Source organism: Staurois parvus, unplaced genomic scaffold (genome assembly GCF_062004578.1).
Source record: "Staurois parvus isolate SC_StPar_1 unplaced genomic scaffold, SC_StPar_1.0 ptg000657l, whole genome shotgun sequence".
Classification (NCBI taxonomy): domain Eukaryota; kingdom Metazoa; phylum Chordata; class Amphibia; order Anura; family Ranidae; genus Staurois; species Staurois parvus.
Genome location: NW_028318453.1, coordinates 1,594,725 through 1,617,455, shown reverse-complemented (window position 1 = coordinate 1,617,455; position 22,731 = coordinate 1,594,725). Strand labels below are relative to the sequence as shown.

General features: G+C 39.9%; 1 protein-coding gene across 1 annotated transcript in view; it reads left to right on the top strand.

Moving 5' to 3' along the window:
* Positions 1 to 22,731, top strand: part of MTHFD1L (methylenetetrahydrofolate dehydrogenase (NADP+ dependent) 1 like) — a 351,175-nt gene that overhangs the window by 52,720 nt on the left and 275,724 nt on the right. Inside the window, exons 7-10 of the mRNA XM_089694250.1 lie at positions 551 to 690; positions 10,699 to 10,792; positions 16,983 to 17,053; positions 17,138 to 17,235. Coding sequence (XP_089550376.1) covers positions 551 to 690; positions 10,699 to 10,792; positions 16,983 to 17,053; positions 17,138 to 17,235 — 403 coding nt within the window. The remainder of the gene's footprint in view (positions 1 to 550; positions 691 to 10,698; positions 10,793 to 16,982; positions 17,054 to 17,137; positions 17,236 to 22,731) is intronic.

The window sequence follows — 22,731 nt, the reverse complement described above, 5'->3', positions numbered from 1 at the left end:
CACCCTGGTATGTGTATGAATGTAAGTTCGGAACCTTAGATTGTATACCCCTTGAGGGTTAGAGACTGATGTGAATGTATAATATATACATTTGAGTATAATATATAGTGCTGCCTAAATTGATGGAGCTTACAAGTACCTAAAATAAAATGCTGTGTTTTATGTGTGTTTACGCTCACTTTTGAGCGTTTTATCTTTTTTTTCTGCCTGAAACTTTCAAAAACGCACTTGTGATTGTTTTATTCTACCGCTAAACTCTGCTCTTGAAACGTGTCTGAACATTCTAATGTACATGGACACATAGGATAACACTGAGCTGCTTCTACAGGCAGGAGAAAAAAATGCAAAACTCCTGTAGAAGCAGCGTTTTTAAAGTTCAGTGTGCATGGACCTTTAAGACGGAACAAAATATAGGATAAAAGCATGTCCAATCCACAAGCAATTCCACAAATCTTTTTATTGTGGTGTCTTAAATGTGTGTATTTGTGTCTATGTATGTTTTCCATTCCTTTTCAATAGCTATTATTTATTTATTTATTTTTTTTCCAAGTGAACAACTCATTCAGTGGGAAGAATGTGTTGATTGTTGGTGCCAATGGTTCCCTGGAGGCCCCTCTGAACTATCTCCTACAGAAGAAAGGTGTTGTGTCTACATTTTGTTCCTGGCAGTCCCAACAGCTGCAGAACAAGGTATAATACTGAGGATATGTATAGCAGCTGCACCTTCCTCCATAGCAGCTGCTGTCTGGAGTAATTCTAGAAATGTTTACCTAAGATATATAGCTACTGATCTTGGCATGTTTGATTAAAAGGAATGGCTTATGCCATTTTTACATAATCTCTGCATTTAGTTAATAAAAAAAAAAAAAAAACCTTACAAAGCACTTGTTCCTGATATTGGCAAATAACATAACCGTACAAGAACTGCAAAAAATGTTTTTTGGTTTTTTTTTGTGTTTTTAATGATCATTTCTGCATTAGGTTAAAAAAAAAGTATAATTCTTGTTGCTATTGCTGCTTCCCTTGTGTTGTATGTAAGCTGTGATGTTAGCATGATGAACAGGCAGTCCCCGAGTTACGAACGACTCTTATGAACGGAGGGAGAAACTGGAAGTGAGAGGAAATCTACCCCGAGGATTACCATGGGAAAAAAGGTGTCTCCACTGAAGGTTTATAACCAATCCTTGTTTCCACAGCAACTCAAAAGTTTCAATATCCAGTTGTCACAGGGACAGCAAGTGCAGTGAAATCTTTTGAACAGGGGCACACACAGCAAAACAAATATTACAGGGGTGTTAACCTTTCCTTATGCTATCCAAAACAAATTTTTTTTGGCTGGAGCTACACTCCAATGTACTTGTTCCAACGTGCAGACAACTTCGACTTAAGAACAAAACTACAGACCCAATCTTGTTCGTAACCTGGGGACTGCCTGTATTGTGAAAGGTGTGCACAAAAAATGGAAATGTTTGGGTGTGTCAAGTATATAGAATTTTTAAGTTTTATTACTATATTATTTAATATATATTTTGTAGCCTTTTCATTTATTTAGGTAATTTCATATTTTGTTTTCTATATAGGGTCATGATTTCATTTTCCTTACATTTATGACCTAAAATTCCTCTGAAATGCCATTGGTAGGGATGTGTGAAGAAGTATGTGTCTGGTGGACCTTCCTAACCCAACTGTGTATTGCTGTTAAACAATGAATGGGCAAATTGTATCATAGCATTCATTATACTGATACGTTAATACATTAATAAACAGCATGCAGCGCTTAAAAATATAAATATAGAAAACTCCTAATATCAGGATTATTCTCAAGATATGTTATACCAATATCATAGTCTCTGGGGTGGAAAGCCCCGTATAATATATTAGGTATACTGTATAGTAAATGGTTCAGAAATAGAAATTACATAAGTGTATTAAGTGGGATGAGCGTTTATAATATAACCTATGTTGGCAACAGTGACTTCAGTGGTGTAGGAAGGCCTTACTTTGAGAACGTGCTTTCGCTCGAAACATGTCAGGAGGAGGCCCCCAGTGACTCATCCACGTGGTTTACTTGGCCAGAGGCCATCCTTGTTATCGGATCGCTATATATGTGAGTGTATTTCCTTTGCATCCTGTTATACTTCATTACCTATTAAAGCAAGTTTGCACTATGGAAATTTTTGTGCTTGGGTTCATTTTGTTATGAGCCCTCCCTTTCAAGGATACCATTGATGACAGCTCTGTACGTTGGCTCCCCCTGGAGTTTGACGGTACTGCAGTGACCTGGAAGTCCTATGGTGCGCTGTAATTCCAGTTTGATGCCCACCAGCTGTTCCTGAGCTCCAGACACCAAGACGCAGATGACCAGGAGTTGGTCTAAACACTCAAATGCGCTTATACATGCGCTATCTGGTTAGTGCAACCCACACCTATTTACTACACCACTGAAGTCACCGTAGCTAAACTACATCCCCCAGAGGAAGCTACGAGTCCCTGTAGCGTAACGCATAGGGGAGGGGCGGTGACGTCATCACGCATCCACAGAGAAATGGCGAGTATACACATTGAGGGCAGACACACCTACAAGGCTGACCCTATCGTGGTCTGGATACATTTTATACAAAGCGCAATTGTATCTTTAATAATGTGAGTGTAAAATCAGCGCACATTAAAATATCTTTAATCCCAGATAAGACACTATGTTTCTTTTCCCTTCTTTTCATGTTCCATCTATGGAGGATAAAGTCAAGCAGCTAGCTGAGAATGATCTAATGAAACGGCTGTGCTGAGGAGAGAGAGGCTCACGCTGTTAACACAGATCCATGGTGCAGCTTTGTTTGAACATTATTATTTAATCCATCACAGCGGAGATATATCTTGTGGTATATTGAATGCTGTACCCATCTGGGTGATTAACACTATATTACAGAAAAGGAAAAATATTTTTCTTCCCACATATATTTTAGCACTAATGGTGCAACTTTGTTTGAACATTATTATTTAACCCATCACAGAGGAGGAACATTTTGTGGCATATTGTATACTGTATTCATTTGGGTGATTACAGAAAGGAATTTTTTCCACATATATTTTAGCACTAATGAATGGATTTTATTTTTATTTTTTGATGATTTGTGGTGTGCGTATATATAGAAGTTTTTCATAGAATTGATTTATGTGGTAGGATTTATTGGAGCGCGGTACTATATTGGAATATATTGTTAACAGGTGCACTAGATAAACAACAATGAGATGACCCCTAAAACAGAAATGGTTTTACAGGTGTAGGGCCACTGAAATTATTTTCCCTACTCATCATCTTTTCTGACTTTTTTTTTTTTGTCCACTAGTTTCACTGACTGGCTAGGATCCGTGTCACTACTGTAGCATGAGGCAATACCTGGACCCTACAGAGGTTGGAAAGGCAGTCCAACTCCTCTAGGATGGCACATCAATATGTGCCATTGCTGGAAGGTTTGCTGTGTCTCCCAGCACAGTCTCAACAGCATGCAGGAGATTGCAGGAGACAGGCAGTTACTCTAGGAGAGCTGGACAGGGTCGTAGAAGGTCCTTAACCCATAAGCAGGACGTACATCCGCTCCTTTGTGCAAGGAGGAACAGGATTAGCACTGCCAGACCCCTACAAAATGACCTTCAGCAGGCCACTGGTATGAATGTCTCTGACCAAACAATCCGACTTCATGAGATTGGCCTGAGGGCCCGCCGTCCTCTAGTGGGCCCTGTGCTCACTGCCTGGCACCATAGAGCTCAGTTGGTATTTGACATTGAACTTCAAAATTGGCAGGTCCGCCACTGGTGCCCTGTGCTTTTCACAGATGAGAGCAGGTTCTCCTTGAGCACATGTGAAAGAAGTGAAAAGGTCTGGAGAAGCCATGGAAAACTTTATGCTACCTGTACCATCATTCAGTATGACCATTTTGGCGGTGGGTCAGTGATGGTCTGGGGAGGCATATCCATGGAAAGATGCACAGACATCTACAGGCTAGACAATCACACCCTGACTGCAGTTGTGTATGGGATGAAATCCTTGGACCCATTGTCAGACCCTACGCTTGTGCAGTGGGTCCTGTGTTCCTCCTGTTCACGACAATGCCCGGCCTCATGTGGCAAGTGTATGCAGGCAATTCCTGGAGGATGAAGGAATTGATACCATTGAATGGCCCCCACGCTCGCCTGACCTAAATCCAATAGAACACCTCTGGCATATTATGTTTCGGGCCATCCGATGCCGCCAGGTTGCACATCAGACTGCCCAGAAGCTCAGTGATGGCCTGGTCCAGATCTGGCAGGAAATACCCCAGGAAACCATTCTCCGTTTTATTAGGAGCATGCCCCAACGTTGTCAGGCATGCATACAAGCACATGGGGGGCCATACAAACGGAGTACCATTTTGAGTTGCTGCAATGAAATTTCAGCAAAATGGACTAGCCTGCTGCATAATTATTTTTTTTTTTTTCACTTTGATTTTGCTGATGTCTTTGAATGCAGTCCTCTGTAGGTTGATGGAAATAAGAATTCTCAAACAATGGGGAATACTAACATTACGAACACATTCAATATTGAGTTGGCCCACCCTTTGCAGGTATAACCGCTTCAACTCCTCTGGGAAGGCTGTCCACAAGGTTTAGGAGAGTGTCTATGGGAATGTTTGACCATTTTTCCAGAAGCACATTTGTGAGGTCAGGCACTGATGTCGGACGAGAAGTCCTGGCTCATAGTCTCCACTCTAAACTCATCCCAAAGGTGTTCTGTTGGGTAGAGATCAGGACTCTGGGGTGGAGGAATATGACTGTCCTACGCAAACTCACTCATCCATGTGTTTATGGACCTTGCTTTGTGCACTGGTGCGCAGCCTTGTTAGAACAGAAACGGGCCATCCTCAAACTGTTCCCACAAAGTTAGGAGCATGAAATTGTCCAAAATGTCATGGTAAGCCGACGCCTTAAGAGTTCCTTTCACTGGAATTAAGGGGTCAAGCCCAGCTCCTGAAAAACAGCCCCACCCCATAATCCCCACTCCACCAAACTTTACACAATGCAGTCAGGCAAGTACCATTCTCCTGGCAACCACCAATCCCAGACACGTCCATTGGATTGCCAGACAGAAGCATGACTTGTCACTCCAGAGAACATGTATCCACTGCTCTAGTTTGTGGATTTTTTTTTTCTTTTTTTTTTTTCTTTTTTTTCCTGTTGAATGCATTCTCATATCTCTACAGACAAGACAGTTTTGAGTTGTACATGTTGCTGTAATGAGTGAGTGATGAGTTCTGCTGAAAAGTTGTAATGTGCAGTCTTTTACAGATGACCCATCCTCATACAGGGCATGATCAGGGGTGTTGCTAGGATTATGAAACATCCAGGGTTCCCTAGAGCACACTTCCACACAAAATGTAGGTATACAACTTTGCTAAACCTACCTTTTTTTAGAAGAAGAAATATTAAAGGACTAGTTGATAACCAACAATTGAGACATTTTGGCCAAGAGTACTTTATTGTAGAGTGACCAATCACCTAACTGAGCAGCATTAAGATGCAAGTGCTCCCTTGTCTTGGTGTTCAGTAATGAGTACCCTGTTATAGGTTGGTGGTCAATGGTAATTGCCTCTTTAGAGGTTAGTGGTAAGTGCACCCTAAGAACATTGGAATATGCAGTTCAGTTTTGGGCACCAATTCACAAAAAGAACATTGGGGAACTGGAGAGAGTACAGAGAAGGGCAACCAAACTGAGGCATGGAGGAGATCAGCTATGAGGAAAGATTAGAGGAACTGAATTTATTCTCTCTTGAGAAGAGATTAAGGGGGATATGATCAACATGTATACATACATCAGTGGTTCATATAGTGAACTCGGTGTAGTTATTCACCTAGAGGTCATCCGAGGACAAGGGGGCACTCTTTACATCTGGAGGAAAAGAGATGTAATCTCCCAAATACAGAAAAGTTTCTTCACAGTGAAAGCTGTGAAAATAGGGAATAGACTCCCTCAAGAGTTGGTTCTGGCCAGCTCGGTGGATTGCTTTAATGTGCATTCAGCATAAAGTAAAGCAGATTTACTTAAACTTTTTTTTTTTTTCTTAAGTTACTTCCTTGTTTCCATGCCTTGGCAAATGAGGTCATACTTCCCAGCAGTCTTCAGGAAGGGGAGGGTTCTCAGCTCAGCCTGTGCCTGAGCTAAGGGCAGATGGATTCCTGGAAGTAAATGATACATAATCATCTGCCCTTACTCAAAATGGCCACTGCCAGAAATGCCAGGGGGTGTTTTTCAAAATGATTTCTTGGCAAAATAAAGCATGGAGACATGGATGAATGGGGGAATTTGCTTTGAATATTAAAAATTAATGAAAGTGTTATTAAACCCACAACTGTAAAATCAGTCAGTATATGCAGTAAAGCCTGCTTGTTCTCACTGTGGAACCTAAGGGGTTAATTCTCTGCATTGTGTGAAAAGGCTGTTTGATCTTTTCTTCTCTGCCCCTCCTCCTTGTTCAAATGACCAGGCTGATAAGACAGACTGAACCATGACCTTCTGCACATGCTCAGTTTAGTGTGTATTGCTAGAGAGGTTTTTATTTTTCCTTGGGAGAGTGCATGTGATCAGCACAGGGCCAATCTAGACACGGGTCAGGGGATTTCCATCGTCCTAGAGAACTCCTCCAAGCTTTAATCAGTGCTCAGGTGAAGTCACAAGACTGCTCTAGATGCTGATGAGAAAAGGTATTTAGCAGTTTATATTTACTAAAATAATTGCACTTCCATGTTGTGTGTACTGTGGGAGACCAGATATAGTGAATGCAGGGTCCTGGGTTTAGTAACACTTTAAATAGTGTTTTTGGTGTTCCACTTTAAGCAGGGTAAAGTAAAGGGCAAAAATGGTCTGGTCATCTACTGTAAAAGTGAAAAGTGGGGTCCAACAGTGAAAGGGTTAAAAGGCCTACTAAACCTAATCAAAAGCCTTAGACACCTTTCACACTGATGCACTAAAACACCGCTGTAAAGACACCCAAAACGTAATACATCTTTTCGTAATGCAGCACACCCTCGCACTTATGTAAAAGTCCTGCATTCTGCATCATTGGTGCCCTGTTTCAAAAATGCTCCTCCCATTGATTTCTGTAGGAAAAGCATCAGAAATGCACCTGTGTTGCGTTTGAGTCGCATGCTGGGAGTCAGGAATCCAGAAAACGCATTGAAAATGTGTTAAAGATGTAATAAGCGTTTTTAAGTGCACCATTGTGAAAGGGCCCTAAATGTTTGGCAACAATATAGCCCATTTATCCTATATTGGGATGAGGATACAAAAATGAAGCATTAGAGTTGGAAAAATGCCCTTCACTGCACGTCCTTCATTATGTCAGATTTTACAGTATAAACAGAGTTAAGATTAACAATATTACAAAATGTAGGTGTTACTTTTCTGTGTGGAAAGCAGCAAATCAGATTCAGACTGTAACGCATTTTTTTATAGTGTCTAGACATTGAGCAAAGTTTTTTTTAAAAAGACTATTCTTTTAATATTTTTGTAAATGCCAAATTTTGTTTTTTGTTTTTCTTTAGTGTAACACAGCTGGTGGTTATCATTGGCTGTAATCTTCAGAGGGGTTCTGATGTAAAAAAGGAGAGAAGTCTGTAATCTGGATGCATATTTCCTGCATTACTGCTTTCTTTCCATAGTGGTAATAATTTTCACTTCACTGAACACTTGTAGAGCTCAATGACTTCAATGTATAAACGACTTCCCTGAAGTTCTGTAGAGGCCTGTTCTCCTATGCCATGCAGACCAACTGCATCTAATGTGCAAAATACCACAGAATTCCTTTTGACCTTGGCTACAGTCATGGCCAAAAATATTGGCACCCCTGCATTTCTGTCAGATAAATGCATCACTTTGCCCAGAAAATTCTTGCAATTACAAGAGTGTAGGCATTTTCATGCTTGGCTTTGTTTTGTATTTATATGACACAAAAAGGTGGAGATACAAAATGCCAAATCTAACACATTTCATGAAGAAAACTCCAAAAATGGACTAAATTGCTGGCATCTTCTCAAAATTGTAAGAAATAATTGCATTCAAAGTTTGCCATTCTCCTGTAATTTGTCATTAAATCTGCCTGTATCAATTACGAGTTCTGACAATATAGAAATCACACCGGCAACCAGTTAAAATGGTGAAAAACTGACTCAGCCTTTCTGTTTGTCTCTGTGTGCTGCATGGAGGAGAGAGTGGAAAAGCATGGACAGTCTTGAGGTTACAAGTGTACATCCAGCTGTGTGCTGGAAACTATGGGTAGCCTGATTGGAGTGGACAAGTTGATGCCCTGCTTGGGGGGCTGAGAAGGCATAAGTATGTTCAGGTCATATGATTTACTTGCAGATGCTTGGCCATATCAATGTTTAAAATACCCTGCATGTCAAGTATTTAGTTGTTGCATAACCATTTGACTGCTTGGAATATTACAATACCTAGGTCATTTATATTGTGTGGAATATATCATGTCAATTAAAGCAAGCTCCCATCCACACCTAAATTTTAGGAAGCATTTATTTTTGGGAGCACTTTTTTTTATTTTTTTTATTTTTTTTTTACTGTTCGGCCAAAAAGTCAGCCTTGTCCATTCTCTTCTGTTGGACTTCAGACCACCTCCTTCTTTCCTTGTAGTTTTAAAATGAAGTATTCTGTGGATTAGAAGGGAGAACTCCGGCAAGGCTTATAACTCTGTTTGGTAGTTCAGTGCAGCTGTGCTATGAGGAAAGATTAGAGGAACTGAATTTATTATCTTGAGAAGAGGAGATTAAGGGGGGATATTATTAACATCTATAAATACATCAGTGGTCCATATAGTGAACTCGCTGAAGTTATTCACCTTTTAAAGTGGTTCTAAAGCTTTAAGGTTTTTGACCTTAATTCTATGCATTAAGGTAAAAAAAACCTTCTGTGCTATAAGATGCCTTCCAGCCTCCACTTATACTTACCTGAGCCTGATCCGATCCAGCGATGTGTACAAGAGCAGCGGCTCTCACTGCTGCCTCCCTCCTACCTGGGCAGATTGATGGCAGTGGGAGCCATTGGTTCCCACTGCTGTCATTCAAATGATGTGCAGAGAAAATGGCTTTCAATGGGGGAACCCACCAAAGAGGAGACTAAAACGCTGACAGGGGATTCCAGAAGAGGAGGATCCGGGCTGCTCTGTGCAATAAAAGTATAACATGTTTTGATATTTTAGTAAAAAAAAGAAAAAAGTTTAATATCGCTCTAAGGTCATCAGAGGACAGGGGGGCACTCTATATCTGGAGGAAAAGAGATTTAATTTCCAAATATGCAAAAGGCTTCTTAGACAGAGCTGTGAAAATGTAGAATAGACTCCCTCAAGAGCTGGTTCTGTCCAGCTCAGTAGATTGTTTTTGGTTTTAAAGAAAAAAAAGTCCTGAATTATTTCCTAGATACACATAATATAACTGGTTACTAATATAGGTAAAGTTGATGCAGGGAATATCCAATTGCCTCTTGGGGGATCAGGAAGGCATTTTTTTTCCCCCCGCTGGAGCAAATTTGGATCTTGCTTTATTGGGGTTTTTGTGCATTCCTCTGGATCAGCTGTGGGTATAATTATATTTATAAATATAAATTAAATATATAATTTATTAGTTTTATATGGAGGTTTGTGTGTTTGGTGCATGAGTTTAATTGCTCTGGATGGACTAGTCATGTGGTTTATTTATTTATTTTTTTTCAATCAGATTAACTATGTAGATAAGTCTCTAATAGCATACTATACACCAATTATGTGGGTGAAGCACATCTGCTGTAAGACTTCATTTGGGGTAGTGAACCACAATTGAAATAAAGCAAAAATCACAGCGCTCAGGACCACTCTATGCCATAAATGCTATCATAATAGTGGGAATATATGCTCAAGGCTCCCAACTAGATGTAAGTGATGAACTTTTATTAAAACCAAAAGCCACTGAGTGAATGATGAAAGTTACATGAAATTTAGCAGACTGTCACCCTGTTACCATTGTGCTGTGGTTATGATGGAAGAAAGACTGCACATGTAGGGTTGGAAAGCAGATGGAGATGGACGGAGTTCCAATGTAAAGCCACGGGGCTGGGACTACTTGAGCACGGCACACTGGAAGTGACAACATAAGAAGCAGAAACCGCTGGGAGCCACAGAAAGGTGTATATAGCAAGCCAGATTGATTGCTGTGACAACGCGTTTCACACTACAGAGCACTTTGTCTTGAACAAGTGCTCTGTAGTGTGAAACCTGTCATGGCAGCCAATCCTGCTTGTTGTCCATCTACACCTTCCTGTGGCTTTCTTCCATCTCCTTTCTAAGCCTGCATGTGGAGTCTTTCTTCCATTAGAACTGCAGTGAAATGGTAACAGGATGACAGTTTACTAACTTTTATGTAGCTTTCATTATTTATTAAGTGGCTTTTGGTTTCAATAAAAGTTCACCAGTTACATCTAGCTGGGAGCCTTGAGAGTATATTTCAGCTATTAGGACCGCATTTATGGCATAGAATGGTCCTGAGCGCTGTGGTTAATATTTTTGGTCAGACATGCACTTTAAGAACCTAGATGTTTGGGTGTTTTGCAGTCTATACTAATTTTATTCTTATTCAAACTAATCTAATTGTCCCTTTTTTTTTTTTTTTTTTTTTTTTTTAAAGCTTGGTGCAGCTAATGTTGTTGTTATGGGAAGTACAAAGCCTCAGGAGATTCCGGTTAGCTGGATAAAACCTGGAACAGTGGTGATCTTTGCAGGTAAGGACCAATGATCATGTCTAACCCTCTATATCTGTAAACTGAATTAGTATAAATAACATGCCGTATAGTAAAATTTGGCAACTTTTCTCCAGGTTATTGCTTGCAAGTTTTTTTGTTGCCTGCAGAAATCAAAGCACAGCAACACAAAGCTTTGATTTGCACTTAATCAAGACAAAGTGCAAACATTTTGCAAAATTAACCCCTTTACTACTGGGGTACATCTTTAACCACTTGCCTACCACCCTATAGCAGATATACGGCAACAGGGTGGCCGCTCTGTGCAAAATCACTTGTGCATATATGTGCTTTTGCAGTTTTGGGTAGGGGACGCGCACCGCCCTACCTGTGCTGCCATTGGTTGCAGCGTATGTCAATCACCGGGTCCCGAAGGGCAATCCTTTGCCGGCACAGCAGAGAGAGCAGCATGTCTCCCTAGTAAAACAGCGCAAAGTGTAAGCACAACACAGTTAACCCTTTGATCGCCCCAGATGTTAACCCCTTCCGGCCCAGTGTCAGTGCTTTTTATTAGTACTGATCACTGTATTAATTCCCCCCCCCCTTCCCCAGGATATTTGTAGGCGCTATAGCCTTTTATGTAAACCAACTCATTTACACATATTGGGATAATTTTTTTTTTTTTTTTTCAGTATAGATATGTAGTGGAATACATTTTGATATTGAGATAGATTTCTATCTCAAATACCACCGAAAGACCGCTCTATTTGTGGGGAAGAAAGACCAATTTAATTTATGTACAGCGTTGCATGACCGCACAATTGTAAGTTAAAGTAACGCATGCTGTATCACAAAAAAGGGCCTGGTCATTAAGGGAAGTAAATCCTCTGGAGGGCAAGTGGTTATACGTTGAATCAGTAGCCCTGTATTTGCCCAGTACTGTGTTTAGGTTAAATATGTATGTAATAAATTTCAAAGAAAATACAAGAGAGATAATAATCAACTCCACAATAACAAATGTATACAGCAATACAACTGTGATGAAATAGGCGTACAATGTATACATTTGCAAGAAACCCAGTACTGTTTTTAAATGGCACTGAATAAATAGCCAGCGGGTGGCTGATCTGCTGCATAATTGCTGTGTTCCAAGGTGTGATTAGATGGTTCTGTAAACAGACACTGTACTGAGCTGGTCTAAGAAGCTGGATCACATAGCATTGTTTACTGTACAGTGTTGATACCTCCCCTTTCTTTGACAAAAGAGAATGGGGAGAGAGAGAGTACTTGTGAATGGGGAAAGAATGAATGAATGGATCAGCACCTACAGATTCATTCTGTTTCAGTGGCACAAGTTTTTTTTTTTTTTTTTTTTTTTATAAACCTTTATGTCCCCCTCCTCTCCCACACATACTATCCCCATGCTGTCACTATTTGACCTGTATATTAACACATCACCTCACTTATTGAGTACATCTGAACATTATCTCCTTCAGCTCCATCCTGCCACTGTATGTGCCCAGTACATTATCCCCTTCCCTTACTCCTTTCTCTGTGCAGGACCTGTACATTTAGGGCTCGTTCACACCATGGTGCAGAGATGTCCGTTTTTCTGCACACATTCTTCAAGGGCATAATGCAATCAATTGTTCTCTATGTGCCCTGTTCACAACACTAGTATTGCATGGAGATTTCTTTCTGCGCAGGAGTCTGCAACGTGTATTTTGAAGCGTGCATGAAAACTGATGTAAACTGATGTCTCTGCAAGTGAAATCTGCACTTCAGTTTTCATCAGTTTCTCTATACCTATGGTGTGAATGAGGCCTTAAAGTGGTTGTGAACCCCTACATATACCCAGTGAAGTGACTGGCCTCTGGTGATGCAATGAGATGAACCAAAACCTCCTACTTAAGTCCTACCTGTCTATCTGTAGCTGTCTGTTCCCTGCATCCATTCAAACTGATGAATTTACACAGGATCCCTCTGCTCTGAAAAGCAGACGGCAAAGAGCTGAAGTTACATCAGTGAGAAGAGCTCTGAGAGATGATTGTAGGGAAAGAACACACCACCCCTTTACACAGCACACAGGAACAGAGCTGAGGCTGTCAATCTGCTGAAGGTCCCTCCTTCTCATCATTTTTCTCTTGGTGTCAGGAAAACCTTGTCAAAAATGTCTCCTACTGATAGCAGAAGAATGGGGTAGCAGAGAGAAATTACACTTAGTGCTCTTAATTGAGACAAGTACACACTACAGAGGGATATGCTTTGTTCATATTTCACGTCTGAGGTTTACAACCACTTTAACTAATCTAGGGCACCATCACCATATTTAACTTTCTCAATACCTGCATGTTTCTTTACTTTCAAAATGTTATTGCAAAAATTGGAATCTTCAAAAAAAAGGTTACATTTTGGTTTTCATACTATCCTGGCATTTTTATTTTAATGAGGGAAACAGGTTTTATTTTTTTTTTTTCACAAAGAATTTATTGGGATTTTCAAGGCGTTACAAAGAAGCTGTAAACCGACAACCAAAATACAGTCCAAAGAAACATTTTGTAGAAATAAAGGCATGCAAAAATATTGTTCACAATGTAGCAAGGAACATCAGCTAGCAGGAGTCATGTAAAACTACAAAATTGGCAGAAAAGAAGCTCTTTGGTTTGTCGCTTATAGTGCTTCATCTGAAAAAGGAGGATGCTCCGCGTTGGCTATGAAGAAAATGTCTTATAGGGTGGAAAAAAGAAATTCGATCTACCTGCTCTTGACACCGCCAAAGCAAGAGAGGAGGACTGGGGTAGAAGGTGGGTATACCCACCTTCCACTTGGTGAGGTGGAAAACTTGCCTGGGAAGAGAGACGAGGAGAAAAACAAATGGGGATGGGGGGGTGGGGAGAGAGAGAGGACACTCGTGGTTCTACTGAGGAGGCCACAACTTGCAACCAGGATGAGTTACAGGGAGAGCAGGTTTCGGGCTATGTTCGTCTGGACATTATCAATCCAGGGACTCCAAACCTTAAGGTACTGGGCTTGCATGTCTTCTAGAATGGAGGTAAGCTGTTCATACATCATAGTGCGCTTGAGCCTCCTTTTCACTTCAGCGATATTAAGAAAAGGTTTTTTCCACACTCTGGTAAGAGTTGCTGGGCAGCCAGGACCACAAACCCTGCCAGCTTCCTCTTGGATTCTTGATTGGTTCATGCAGCAGGGCCTCCCAGGAGTTGTGGACCAGGGAGATGTCGAGAACAGACCTTATAGCATAGACCTGCATCCAGAGCTGGATCGCCTTGGGGCAGGTCCACTAAATGTGAAGGAGAGTGCTTTGTTTTCTGCAATACCTTGGGGACACTGAAGAGCGGGAGTTTGGAGATACGGTCAGGGGCCATGTACCAACAAGAAGGGAACTTGTAGACCGTTTCTTGGGTAAAGCTGTTCCGCAAACATTTAGAGGAGGCGAGCCATTGTCGTCAGGACAGAAAATAAGACAATCTCTCAACCTGGACTTTGACAATTACAAAAACCTAACAGTGGTTTTACTCCCCAGTCTCCACTCCATCATTTGAACTCTAAGACAACATTTTGCCTGAAAACTAGTGCTTTGTTTTCAGGTTGTGGCTGTAGGTACAGGTGAGTGTTTTTATATTATTTCTACATGCAAACAGGTTTTTTTTTTTGGGGGCAGAACAAATGCAAATTTCCCAAAAAGTGTATTTATTTAGTCTGTGTAACGTATTGTTTGTGTTATGCCTTCCTATTGGTAAGCACTAAATACTGTAAAACATTGTGTGCACATTGTTCAAGAATTAATACCTCCATTGCTAGCATATATACCTTTCTTATGACAATGTCTCAACCCAACAAAAATAAAACGTGATCTGTTTTTATTCGCTCTAGAGATTAGCCATAATGAGGAATTGAATGTGTCTTTCTTAATCCTGTCACTTTGGCTGGGCCCCTTCTCTCTGCAAACTTTTGTTACCTTTTGTGATTGGGATTTTTGCCTTTTCCAGGAAAGGCTACATAAACAGTTTCAGGATTCTGTATTGTTTTGATTAAATGAGACACACTGGGAATAAACCTTCATTTACAGCTGGTAATCGGTTGTATTTAGGGTATTATGCATGCCATTTTAGTGTGCATAATCATATATGGTTTATATAAAAAAAAAACCCTTTTTAGAAATGTTCATGCTTCATCAAATTACAAAAAAACAAATTAATTGGTTTATTTGTGTTTACGCTGATCAACAGAAATTCTCTGTTTGTTGTCAAGGTGAAAACAGATCTGCAATGAGGAAAAACACTAAATTGCTGACAGCAGAATTATACACTCCCTTCAAGTCAGTATTTTAGTTGATGGTACAAATGTGGACTGGTCTCCATCAGCCCTGGACACTGCAGTTTTCCTTATTCCGCTTTCAAAACTGCTTTTGGCTCCGTTAGTTTGTATTGATGACTTTGCCTTTTTCAATTCCAGACACATATTTTAGACAAGGTTGAGATCTGGGCTTTTACCTGGTCATCTAAGACATTAGCACTGTTGTTGTTAAGCCATTCTTATCTTGTGTTGGCTTTATGCTTGGGGTCGTTACATTTGCTGGAAGAACAATTTTCCTCAGCTCAGTTTTTTATTTTTTGCAGACTAAATCAGGTTTCATTCAGTTTACTTTGGTGCATTCTATCCTATATCTTCCAGACCTGTTGTACAGAAGCATTATCGCAGATTGATGCTACCACCACCACCATGCTTTACAGTATGGATGTTGTTTTTATGATGAACTGCAATGTTTGACTTTTGCCAGACATAACATTTAGTCTGAAGTTTATAGAATCTTATTTTTTCCAGCGGACTCCAGACTCTCCACTTTCCTTCTGACAAACTGTAGTGAGAGATCATGTTTCATTTCTATGACTGCTGAAGCACCCAGACTACAGTTGTGTGCATAGTCTCTCTAATTGTGGCCAATAAGACGTGAAATGCCGTCAGAGCAATCAGAGGTCAGCTGGTGGCCGCTTAGGCCAGTCTTCTTGCATGGTCATTTACTTTTGGTGAATGGTTTGTTTTGGCAGATTTTAAGCTGTACTGTACCCATTTTCTATCAACTGTACTTGAATATATTCAGTGACTTTTTTTTTTTTTCCTTTAACTGTTATTTTTAACATTTCAAACATATATATATTTTTTTGTTATGCTTTTTTCCTTTGAGTTTTTTTTTTTTTTTTACGCAGAAAACTTGTGTTCAGCAGTAGATTTTATCAGCGTTTCAAATGCTAAACGTGGCCAACAGCGTTTTATTGGCGTTTTTGTGTTTTGAAATTTTTTTTTTAAATCTTCCATTTCCAGATGCTGTCAAGAGCCTTTTTTCATCAGTGTTTTCCCGGTACTCAAATGGACTTGGTACACCATACTTTTGAGGTTTTGCATGAAAAAAAAAAGACACTGCTGCAATAATTTCTGCACAGAAATGAACTGGAACACATCCAAACAGCACAAAAAAAAAAAAAAAGACAGCTAATCTTAACAAATACTGCTCTCTCTGCTTCTGCTCTCTCGATTTCTCTCAAAATGTCTGAAATAGTTAATTATTTACTGTTTTTCAGTGCTTTCTGGGCATTTTGGAAGGTATCCTAAGGTTATCTTAAAAAAAAAAAAAAAAAAAAAAAAAAAAAGGCTTCTAAACGCAAACACTCATAAGCACAGATTAAAAAGAATTTCTGTTTAGCAGCATTTGCATACCAAGTTTTCCAGCAGTCCGTTTCCATCGTTCAGAAGTGTCCCGTGTACATGGAGCCTATGTGTTTTTTTTTTTGTTTTTTGTTTTTTTTTATATGCCAGCTCCCGTTGCCATCCTGTCCACCTCCCCTATATCTGCAGCTTGTTTGTTGTAATTGTTCCTTTTTACCTTGTGCACTTTCAGCCTATCTAGACACGTCACTTCTTGTAAAATGTTGCATTCCTCTAACTACAAAACTAAAAAAAAAAATACTGTAAGCAAAAAGCACACAAAACGTTACATTCCTTTATAAACCGCTCTGAAAGATAGGAGAGCGGGTAAATGGTAGACTGTACAGAGGGGTAAAACAAAACTCATTTTGTAGACCACCTTCCATGCTAGGAGCAGTAGAAAATTACACCAAGACTTCAGTTACGTTATGTGATTTCATTGATCCGAATAGTTCTCTTTGAGTTTTATATATTTTGCTATTGCATTCGTATTGTTTTGATTCTTCAGGTTCTGACCAGAACAGTGATGGGCTAACTGGCCAAGTTGTAGGACCACTGACAGCAGCGCTGAGGATGGAGGTCAGTCTATTGCTTTAAGAAAATCTTAGTATCCCTTTTTAAATTCCATTAATTGCTGAGTGTATATTATTTCTCTGTCAACAGAATTTGGCAAAAAGCAGTAGAAGATGGCTTGATGCTCAGAAGTATAAGAAGTGGAACCTTCGTTGCTTAAAGCTACAACCTCTCTCTCCTGTACCCAGGTCATTAGCTTTGCCACATTTTTGCTTAAAACCTTTCAGAAAAAAAAATGCATTGTATCTAAAGTCAAAATATTATATTTCTCATCTTGTATGCAGTAGGGAATTTATTGCTTATGAAGGGGTGTTTATATGATTCCCCATATATGTAATACATATCTATCCATATATAATCATTTTAAGAAAAATGGTAGAAACTAATGCCTGTAGAAATATTTTTTTTGTAGGGAAAATTCAAAAAGGGCTTTTATATTCATCCTCCTAAGGTTATTAAAATATTTACAGTTTTGATTACTATTCCTATAAAATAACTTGAGGAACATCTGCTTGTCTGCCTGCATAACCGTTTGTTGAATTTGCTGGCTGGAATGCATGATACATTGGTTATATTTTTGTCTGCTGCAGTTAGTGGTTCTGAAGCCTAAACATTTTTTTTACCTTAAAGGAGAAGTACAGCCAAAGCTCTTTTGCAGTGCGTTCTGCACTACTGTGACCCGTTCTCAGCTGACGAGAGGCTGTGGTCTCTGGTCGGCTGACAGTCGTCCCAGGCTGGGGAAAGATCCCGACAGTCGAGATCCACCCCAAAGTCTGGAGCGGCACTTGGCTCAGCTTATTGGTGATTCTCTGAGCATGGTGGGAAGGATCCTCCACAGCCCAGCATTCCAGTGAGTACGGGGTGGGGGGGTTTGGGGGTGGAGAATAGCCAGAGCAGATAGCGATGTCTGACAGTCACCGCTCTGCCCAGAGTGGCTGTGAGCACCCGGCGGTCATCTGATAGCTGTGTTCTCACACCTAGAGCCGGCGGGGGGACAGATGCATCCACCTAGGTAAGTATAAATAGGGGAAAAAAGGAAAAGGCTCTACTTTCATGCATTAAGGTAAGAAATGTTTAGGTAGTTGTATGACCCTCAACCCCCCTTACTTACCCAAGTACTCACTTGATCCAGTGCTGTGCCCATCTGTTGCAACTCTTCTTACTTTCATAGGCTTTGCTGGGGCAGCTGGAGCCATTGGCTTTCTGACTGCTGTCAGTCAAATCCTGTGACAAGGGAGCAAGGAAGCGGGCAGAGTAGCATCGGTGGAGGGACCTGAGAAGAAGATCAGGGCTGCTCTCTGCAATTCCAATGCACAGAGCAGGTAAGTATATAGTGTGTTTTTAATTTAAAAAAAAAAAATTGACTTTACAATAACTTTAAGCTGTTAGGACTAAATTATATAGCAGCTTGTTGTGACTTGTGAGCCATCGCTGGTTCCTACTCTTGGTGCTAAATCTGTGTGTTTGGAACTTTTTCTGGCTACAGATTTGATTTTCTTCAATTTGTTATACATTTTTTTTGCTGACCGAGTGTTTTTTTTTTTTTTTTTTTTTTTTTAGCCATTTTGTTTTTTGACCACCTCCCGTCCAGCCGTTGTATATAAACGGCCAGACGGTGGCAGTGCAGAGTCAGGTGTCTGTTTTATAAACGGCCTCCCCGCCCACCTGCTTGTGCGCGCTCCCTGGGAGCGTGCAGCACCACAATCCAGTGCCTGCTGTGTCCTCCGGACGTCTTACATGTGATCAGTGATTGGCCAGTCAATGATCACATGCAGAGTAGTAAGCAAGATGTCACTTCTGACATCATTGCTTACTACTTATGAAATCTGTGAATGATCACAGAGGTCACATGGTACAGGGCCATTCACAACAGCCTTGTACCATGTGACAAGCTGTGACCAATCACAGCTCACACAGTAGTTCTCAATGGCTGAAAGAATGCAGCCAGAGAGAAGGAGAAACGATTGCTTTTACAGCCTTTTATGGCTGTAAAATCAATCCGAGTTAAAAATCTTCATCTCCCCCACAAGTAGTACAGTGTCACCATGGTGACACTGTAATGCTAGGGTGACAGTATATAAAAAAAAAAAAAATCTAAAATGTAAACAAAAATGTTTAAAAATTTATAATTTTTGGTTATAAACTAATTTGGGGTTTTTTGTTTTTTTTTTTTTTTTTTACTAAAAAGATAACGGAATAAATTTTGGCCAAGATTTGATGAAATATCTTATTTGCTAAATTTTATAATAACGCTTTTTAAAAAAAAATTTGGGATTTTTTCATTTACATAGCAAAAAAAATAAAAATCCCAGTGGTGAATAAATACCACCAAAATAAAGCTTTATCTGTCTAACCATATGAATTTTTTAGCATTTTTTTTTAAAGTGTTGCATGACCGTGCAATTGTCATTCAAAATGTGATAGCACTGAAAGCTGAAAATTGGCCTGGACAGGAAGGGGGTGAAAGTGTCCGGACTTGAAGTGGTTGAACACAGATATTTTCTGTTTCTTGTGCATCTATCTGACGTGAGGATTATTTTAATCATCAAGCCACTGCAATGCTGAATTTGTCCCCATACAATCTGGGGTCTAATTTCAAGGATATAACATTATCCGTTTATGTCATTGCAGATGTACCTAATATAAGTTCCAGTAGTGGCCATTTGAATTTTATCATACCTTTTTTGTCCTGTCCAGTATATTGCAATTTACTACTGTATTGAATCAGGAGCTGGATAGATGCTTTTAAATTATGTGACTTACTTTTCAAGTTTTGTAGCTGCCATAATAAATTACCAATTTTGAAATTGGATGATGTGATATTTAATCTTTATCCGACCATGTAACATAAGAAAAGTGGGCTTCTGCGTCTATAGTGGCCTGAGGTTGTGTGCTTGGATAGCATTCACTGTGCTCTTCCAGCACACTGACCGAGCTTTCATTGACCGCTTATGCACACAGCTTTTGATCAGGAGCCAGCAGGATGGCCTTCCAATCATGTAAATGCTGCAAGAGTCAACCACAACAGTCACATGATAGAGAAGCCAGGCATTAAAGCCCACTTAATGGGCTGCCCAGAAGCAACACTAACCATGGCCGTTTGGCGGCTTCAAATGTGTCTCTGCACTCCGGGTGCACGCCATTTGGCGTGCTCCCGCACATGCGCAGTTTGCGCTAATGCAGAGCGGCGCAGCAGTGCGATCTGTCACCAGCCGTGCACCTCGGACACGGCCGATGACAGATCCGAGTACCGGCTCCCGTTGCTGGTATCATGTGACCTGCTGTGACCAATCACAGCAGGTCACATTACAGTTGTATACAATGGATGGCTTCATTCATGATGCCATCCATTGTATACTAGTGCCTAGCTGTGAATGGTCACAGCTAATCACATGCACATGTCATGTGATTAGCTGTGACCAAATCACAGCTAAGCACAAAAAAAATAAAACAAAAAAAAACTGAATGAATCGATTTCATTCAGGTAAATGCTTGCTTATAGCAAAGTAATTCTTTGCTATAAGCAAATTGTGTAAAAAAAAAAAAAAAAAAAAATACTGATCACTTCCCCAAAGTAGTACAATGTTACTATGGTAACATTGTACTACTTTGTTCATAGTAAAATATGAAAAAAAATAAAAAAAAGTAATAAAAAATTAAATATAATAAAAAAATTTAAAAAAAATATATATACTGTATATATTTTTTTTCATACTGTCACCAGTCAGTGTCCCTGTTAACCGCCATGCCAGTTATATGATGACGCTGTACTGCACTGGTGACAGTATGTAAAAAAAAAAATAGTGGATATAATTGTTTTAATTTTTTCATTTTCCGAAAAATTATGACAAAAAAATACAACTTCAAAAAACTCACCATGCCTCTTATGAAGTACGTCGGACTGTCTACTCTGCAAAAAGGGGTCATTTGGGGGATATCTGTACTGTTCTGACATTCTTGGACCTCAAGAAATTAGATTGGCTGTCAGTACTTCAGGATTGATCAATATTCAGATCTATACCATAGTTTGTGAACTCTATAACTTTCCTACAAACTAAAAAATACATTCTAATTTGGGTTATTTTCACCAAAGACATGTAGCAGAATACATCTCGGCCTAAATGTCAAATTAGGATGACAAACTCAGACACTTTTGACTCTGAAAGGATAACGTGATCTCCAAGTGTTGGATGTAGATAGATGCCTATAGGATCCCTCTCAATGGATTCCCAAATCAAGGCATTAACTCCCAACCGATATTCCAGGTAATTTGCCAAATATAGACATAAACAATGAATTATCCTCAGAGGACAAAATCATCCAAAAAGTCAAAGAATCCTCATAGTGTAGTATAATTAGAAGGATTTATTGCCTTACAACGTAGTATTAAACGCACATCAAAAGATAATTAAATTCACAAGTCACCATATAACCAAATGGTATGTTTCTAACCAACAAGATGGCCGCCACGTTCCGGTGCGCACTGACGTCATGCGCTCTGACTCCTAACGCGTTCTGTCATCTGAAGGAGTCAGTGCGCATGACGTCACAAACGCGTTTTATCATCTGTGGCGTCATTGTTGAAATTTTGCAGGGAGTGGTGCTTCCTGTGGCTTTATATGATTGGTTGATAAACATTTTACCATACAATTTTTTTTTTTTTTTTTTTTTTTTATGTTTTGATGCCTGTTTAGATTTGGTGTGGGAACTGCATGAATTACTAACAGGTTTAATCCTAAAAAGTTACTTTGAGATGATTATTTTACTGTATATGAGTAACCATTAAAGTGCCATTAAACTCACATCATTAAAAATGATCAGTACATGCTGTACTTACTCATTATGGGCTTCATTTTCTGTATGCTAAGGGAAAAAAAAAACTTGATCCTGCTGTTCTGCTCCTTCCTCCTTGTCTGTGTCTCTGCTGCAGCCTAAGATTGTGTAGGCCAGCCATTATTACGTCTCCTGAGCATGCTCCGGTTTCAGTTTCCTTCTAAGCATTTCCTTTTCTTTCTTTTCTTATCTGTGCAGCCCATGTGACTATACAGCAACACATGTGGGTGTATACACTCCAGATAAATGACAGCCCATTCCCTGTTGGTTGTATGTGCTTGTAATTACAGGGAGGTGAAGTCTCCATCAAACAGTGGCTACATGCTGGAGGAGTGTGGAACAGCATGTGATTAGCATAACCCCCCTCTAGATAGCCCACACCATGTTGCACTAAAATAAAAGATTTGCAATCAAATACATGTTTGTATGATGTAAAACATTTATTTGATATTAATTATGTATTTTTTCTATGAACAAATGTAAAGCTTTCTCTGGTTGGTGGTGAAAGAGATTGTGATGTTATCCATCCACCTCTCTGCCTTAGTCCTTGCGATTTTGTTGTGGGAGCTGCACAGGAAAAGTCCGTTCCGCTGCTGGAACACAGTGCTGTTTTTTATTTCTAAATTTTTTTGATGTTCTATAGTTTTGGACTCTCTGCATCTAATCTTATCCCTATCATTGACTTTCCTTGCCTTCTTGTGCACTGTGTTTACACAGAGGTGGCCTTTTTGGTGTAGGGCAGGGTTCTGCTTTCTCAGGCCATAGCCTCTAGCAAGGACAAGCATAAGCCGCACAGTCTTACTTTTCCTGAGACTAGCAATTACAGCCATGATACAGATATACCAATGAGG